The sequence below is a fragment of the Euphorbia lathyris genome, chromosome 4, assembly GCF_963576675.1.
Source record: "Euphorbia lathyris chromosome 4, ddEupLath1.1, whole genome shotgun sequence".
Taxonomy (NCBI): domain Eukaryota; kingdom Viridiplantae; phylum Streptophyta; class Magnoliopsida; order Malpighiales; family Euphorbiaceae; genus Euphorbia; species Euphorbia lathyris.
In genome coordinates, this window is record NC_088913.1 from 33,441,655 (window position 1) to 33,447,285 (window position 5,631).

Here is a 5,631-nt window from a genome sequence, read left to right on the forward strand (position 1 = left end):
GTGATTCATGTTCTTATTGTCTCTATAGACGATGTTCTTATAACTAGTAACTATGAAACTTATATTGAGGATTTTAAACAATATATTCAATCTTCTTTTACCATTAAGGTTTTAGGCCACGCTCAATATTTCCTTGGTATTGAAATAACAACGGAAAATGACGACATCTTTTTTTTATCTCAACGTAAATATTTCTCTAATTTGATTTCTGATGTTGGTCTTGATCATGCTCTTCCTTCTTTTCCTATACGACTAAATATTGACATGGAACTGTCTATTGGATCTGTTTATCACACACCATATGTTCATCATAGGTTTATTTTCGGTTGATTTATCTTAATTTTACTCATCTTGTTATTGGGTTTGTTGTCCAAGAACTCAATCAGTTCATGCACATTCCTTGTTCTCATCATATGGATGATTTTCTTTATCTTATTCGGTATCTTAAAGGTACCATGAACTATGGCTTATTTTACATTTTTGTAAGTAATTTACAGCTAACTGGATATTGTGATGGTGATTGAGTGCAATGTAAAGAAACTCGATGTTGGGTTAATGGATATTGCATATATTTTTTTTTTTTGGAGATTTCCTGATTTCTTGAACATTAAAATAAGCAAATAGTAAATGTTAAGCCAACAAATTTTCTTGCTACTATTAAACCCTTCCTTATTACATCCTAGCTTTATGATTAAATATGAATAACCACTCAATAACATGTGAAGATAAGGCAAGCCCATTGCCGGTGGTGGAGTTCTTGACCGCATTTTTTAGGAGATGCTCAACTTTTTTTTAATTACAACTGCATTATCTCCTCCAGAATTCGAACCCCAGTTGAATAGATGATCTTGTGCCTTAACCAACCTAAACCATATACAAGTGGTGGTTTTAACTAGTAGAGAAAATTATATTATATTTTGCAATTAGGGTAGCAAGTATCTAATGTTATGGTACAAATGCATCATCACACCATAAAAATGTATATATTAAGTGTAGGGATATATAAAACATGTGGAGAAAAAGAAAAGGTAATGGTCTCAAAATAAGTAATTAATATATTTAAAAAAAAATAATAATCCATTAGCATCAAGAGTAGAGATGAATTAATATTACATATCAATATATATAACCAAAATTGCAAAAACTCTCGCATAGAAAATTGTATAAAGGTCAAAAATAGGTGTGGATTTGCATTAATTAACATTAACATCCTGCAGGATTCACAGTTCCGGTTATAGTTGGCTTAATATTGGTACAATTAGCTATTGGAGGTCCTTTAGGTCCAGTAAATTTGAGATCAATGTCAGCAAGTCCTATATTTGTGCAACTTCCAGGCATACAGTTGATTGAAATTGCATCAGGAGTGGGTGTTGAACCCTTGATGCCTTTAAAGGAAATATCAGTAAGCTTGACCTTTGACGGAGCCTAGAAATTAAGAAATAAGGTTAGTGATATGATAAGAAAAATAAGACATGAAAATGAAACCAATCATTGTATAGCATTTTTGTATAGAAATATGTGGAAATTCGTACCGTTGTACTGCATCCACCGGGTGGACAATACATCATATCTATAATGATAGGATTCTCAACCTCTTCCATGGTAATATCTGAAAAGTGTATGCCCGATGCTTCGCAACCGTATTTGTCCGGCCATGATTTAACTCTCACACCATTATCACTTTTTGTAAGGGTGCATCCTTGAACAGTGACTCCGGTTACAGGTTCCTCATTCTGGTAAAGTCCTAAACTTCCGATACTAATTCCATGACCAGGACCACATTTGACGTTTATTACCTTTAAGTCTGATGTTCCATCACCAACAGAGACACAATCATCACCAGTACCAATGTTAACATCAGTAATGGTAACTCCCTTTGATCTTGCAACATGAATTCCATCTGTATTAGGGCTTTCAGCGGGTGCAGTTATTGTAAGCTTTTGCAATGTGATGTCAGTGCTAGACAAAACATTGATATGGAAATTCTTACTGTTGAGGGATGTGATACCTTCCACAAGACCAGTTTTTACGAAATCAAGCCTTAGATTCTGCATAATTTTAATTAGTTAGAATCACAAATAGATATATGTAATATAACTGCTGATGCTGAATGAGCAAGCATAATTACAATTGCTGTTGTCTTGCACATTTTTGCAGTCTTGAAACAACCAGGTTGGCTCTTCCACATTTCTTCGCCTTGACCATCTAGAGTTCCAGTCCCACTTATTGTGAGTTTATCAACATGTTCAAAAGTAATCCAACCAGAAGTTTCCACTTTAAGTGGTGCTTGTAAGGTTCCTATAAGGTTAAATTTCATCTCTCCTTTGCAAGGACCTGCCAGTAACACTGGCCCTGTTAGAAATGTTCCTGTAGGAATTGTCACCGTACCGGTACCGGCTGCCGCACATGCCTCTTTCCAAGCAGTCGTTATAGCCTAACAAAGGAAAATTCTAATTAATTAATGCATATATTTGTTCAACAGTAATGTAATCTTGTTCCTATATGAATTACCTGAGCACTATCTGCACCAGGTTTTGCTCCAAATGTCGTTATATCCCCTCCTCCACCCGCACCCGGTGCTGCTGGTGCTTGTGCTTTTACATTAGATAACACAATCAAGATCGTAAATAGAGTTGACAACATTAAACAAGATTCCATTTATCTTTCTACAATTTCTCTTGGTATTTTCTTACTTAATTGGATGATGGTTTTATAAGTGTTCATTATCTAATTTTAGGAATTAGCTGTTAGATCTTCTTTTGTTTACGATTGACTCTTCCTATATTTGGAGAAATGCCATATGTTTCCTCAAATGCATGCATGAGGACCGCATGCATTTCCTATTCATGTTTTAAATTTGTGCAACTTTTTTTTTTGGGAAAACTATTGTAGAAGAGTTCAATAACCTCAAATGTTATTTTCATAAAATAAGCATTATAAAAAAAAAGAGATATGATAAATAAAATGTAATGTAAAATGGAAGGTAATAAGAGCAGTGAATGTATATCGTTTTCTTTATTCATGAGTTGATATATATACTTTCAATTTTTCTTTTATCAACAAATACGAAGCCGTTAGGAGCTTTGTAGTATTGTAGGATAAGGTATAAATTTACCTAATGGTTATTGGGAAAAAAAATAGTCTCTACGTTCAAAACATTGAAATCTTAAGTCTAACATTTACAAGACCGTGCAATTTCAAACCTTATTAAGGAAAGATGAGTTTTTTATTTGTAATTTCATATTTCGGCTACCCTTCAACATCTAACATGAAATAAAACTCATCTTCGGTTACGGGATAGTAATTATTTATGTAAATAACTTTTAACAGTTGAGATCTCAATAATTATTATATTATAATTCAAATAAGTTTTATGTAAAAAATTTGGAGGGAAAATTCTAAAATGAAATGGACTTTATTATCAATGAAAAGATGATAATTATACAATTTTATTCCTTAAATCAATCATTTTTCAATGAGCTTATATATATCTTATTTTTTATTTGACCTATCCATTTAATTAAATCCATTATATTCTCGATTTAGAGGCCCTGTAAATGAAACCCGTAGCCACCCACCATAACTATATAATTGGAAAATGTCCTTAAGCTATATCAGACATCATATGCATGAACATTGTGGCATTACTGCTTAACAGACAAAAAAACCATCCCAAAAGGATTTTATATTCACATGGTATATCATTGTTCTTGTAGAAGTGAATGAATACGAGAGTGTGTTTGTGGGTCAAATCACAGTTATCAAATCGGAACTAGACCATATGGGCCAACCTGGTTTGATTAGAATTAGTCATGAATCTGCTCGGATTGTGCTTAGAAATTTTATATCTTTAAAAATTGTCTAGAATCGTTCAAACATATCACCATCATATAAACATGAATTAATTATAAAAAATTCATAATGTTTATAGCGGAGAAACTGATAAGTCAACAAAAACTTGAAAATTTTGATTAGATGTGGTTGAAACTATTGTTATCTTTTAGGTAGAGCACAAACCTCTTACAATAGTCAGTGAGTATACAGAGTACCTTCCTCTATATCCTATACCCAATACTATTTCTACCACTGAGTACTATAACCGAGCAATTCAGTATCTCCTTCTAATCTCTAGAAATGATAAAGATTTGTTCTAAATATAAAGAACACTTGGCGAGTGTAAGATTTCTTTGCTTTGCTTTGGCACAGAACTTCAAGTAGCAATTTGGTCAGCGTTTCGACTTGGCGAAGATCTGCATTGAATGAAGCAAGTGAGAGGCCTATTTATAGTGACATCTGAGGCACCGGTTATTTCGAATTTCAAAATAACCGTTCGAGGGAAACGGCTTGCTGTTGCTTTCACTCGTCAGTACTCAGTGTCTTCGGCCAATGAGAACGTTGCCTTTTCTGTCTGATTCAGGTGACATGTACTTCTGGTTGGTAAGCGTCAGATTGTCTCTCTACTTATGGTAAAGTCTTCTAGATAGCTTTCTGCAACATATGAATCTTACCCAAAGTGGAATAGCTTTGTCTCGAAGTTGTTCCGGTCAACTGTTGACATGTCTTCTATCTGTTCGACTCAGCAGCTTCGACGTGAAGTTATTAGGAATGCCTTCTGGATCCTTCTTCCTACTAGGCCGCATTCTTCAAGAGGGTTGGATCTGTTGACTTGGGCTTTGACCTTCTCTTGTGGGCTTTTGGGCCTTGGTCTTTAATATCTTTTAAATCTTATTAATTAAACGCTTAACATTGAACAAACACATTAGTAATAAATAAATCAAACCATTTAAATTTGATCTGTTGGAATATTTTATCATAGGGATTTAAATCTAATTTAAATAATTTTGTCAAATCAAAATTATTGTGGAAATGTGTTTCAACAGAGTTAACTCTGAATAGATAGATTAAGTGAAATCTTTATTTCAACCCTTAATCCATCACCTTGCAAGGATTTAGAGTCAAGTCTTCCACAAGTGATCCCTAGACATATCTCCCATTTATCAGGAGTGACAAATGCTCAATCCAATATTAACTATTCTACAATTACTTCCTGTGATACCCAACGCCAGCCTGCACACACCCCATGGTCATCCCTGTTATGGATCGTGTTTGAACAGAGTCAAAGTATCACATTACATAATCTAGAATCACTAATTAATATTCCTTTTAGTCTGAGGATTACTTATACCTACTAATACCAATGTGATGAACATGTGACATAGGATAAATCCATCCATCCTGTTATCTCAAGTCGGGTCCCCGATCCTAATGAACTCATTCACCGAATCCATGTAACTGCCCAGATATCTACATATCTGAAGCTTGTGAGATCAGCTCTATATTCACAATAGAAGACATTGTTACATGCAAGTCTCAACAGTATTATGTCAATCCCTATTCAAACATATTACTTGACTTGGGGTGGTTTTAAGTTTATTAGTTTATTATAATGTTTTGTCTCACTTTATACTTGTATGAACACTTTATAATCACCTTAAATAAACTTAAGGATTTTCTTTTATTTGACTTATTTAGTTCTTTAAAGTAATTGCCTTTATATAGTTGAAAACCATATCTTATTAAAACAAATGATATAACAGAACAATTCATTTATAGCTGGTTTATATCCTAGAA

At 33.6% G+C, this 5,631-nt stretch overlaps 1 protein-coding gene across 1 annotated transcript; it reads right to left on the minus strand.

Annotated features, from left to right (window-relative positions):
• Positions 1-1,177: 1,177 nt before the first annotated feature.
• On the minus strand, positions 1,178-2,657 carry LOC136227724 (exopolygalacturonase-like). The gene is made up of 4 exons (XM_066016466.1): positions 2,512-2,657; positions 2,129-2,434; positions 1,533-2,048; positions 1,178-1,425 (listed from the first exon to the last, which is right to left on the minus strand). Exons 1-4 carry the CDS (start codon positions 2,641-2,643, stop codon positions 1,204-1,206), a joined length of 1,176 nt encoding a protein of 391 aa, XP_065872538.1. The 5' UTR covers positions 2,644-2,657; the 3' UTR covers positions 1,178-1,203.
• Positions 2,658-5,631: the final 2,974 nt, after the last annotated feature.

Excerpts from the sequence above, each read along its gene's own strand:
- LOC136227724 (XM_066016466.1), bottom strand. The coding sequence starts at position 2,643 with ATGTTGTCAACTCTATTTACGATCTTGATTGTGTTATCTAATGTAAAA. Across the intron at positions 2,049-2,128 it reads TGTGCAAGACAACAGCAATT|AATCTAAGGCTTGATTTCGT; the intron begins GTAATTATGCTT and ends AAAATTATGCAG. Across the intron at positions 1,426-1,532 it reads CCGGTGGATGCAGTACAACG|GCTCCGTCAAAGGTCAAGCT; the intron begins GTACGAATTTCC and ends CTTAATTTCTAG.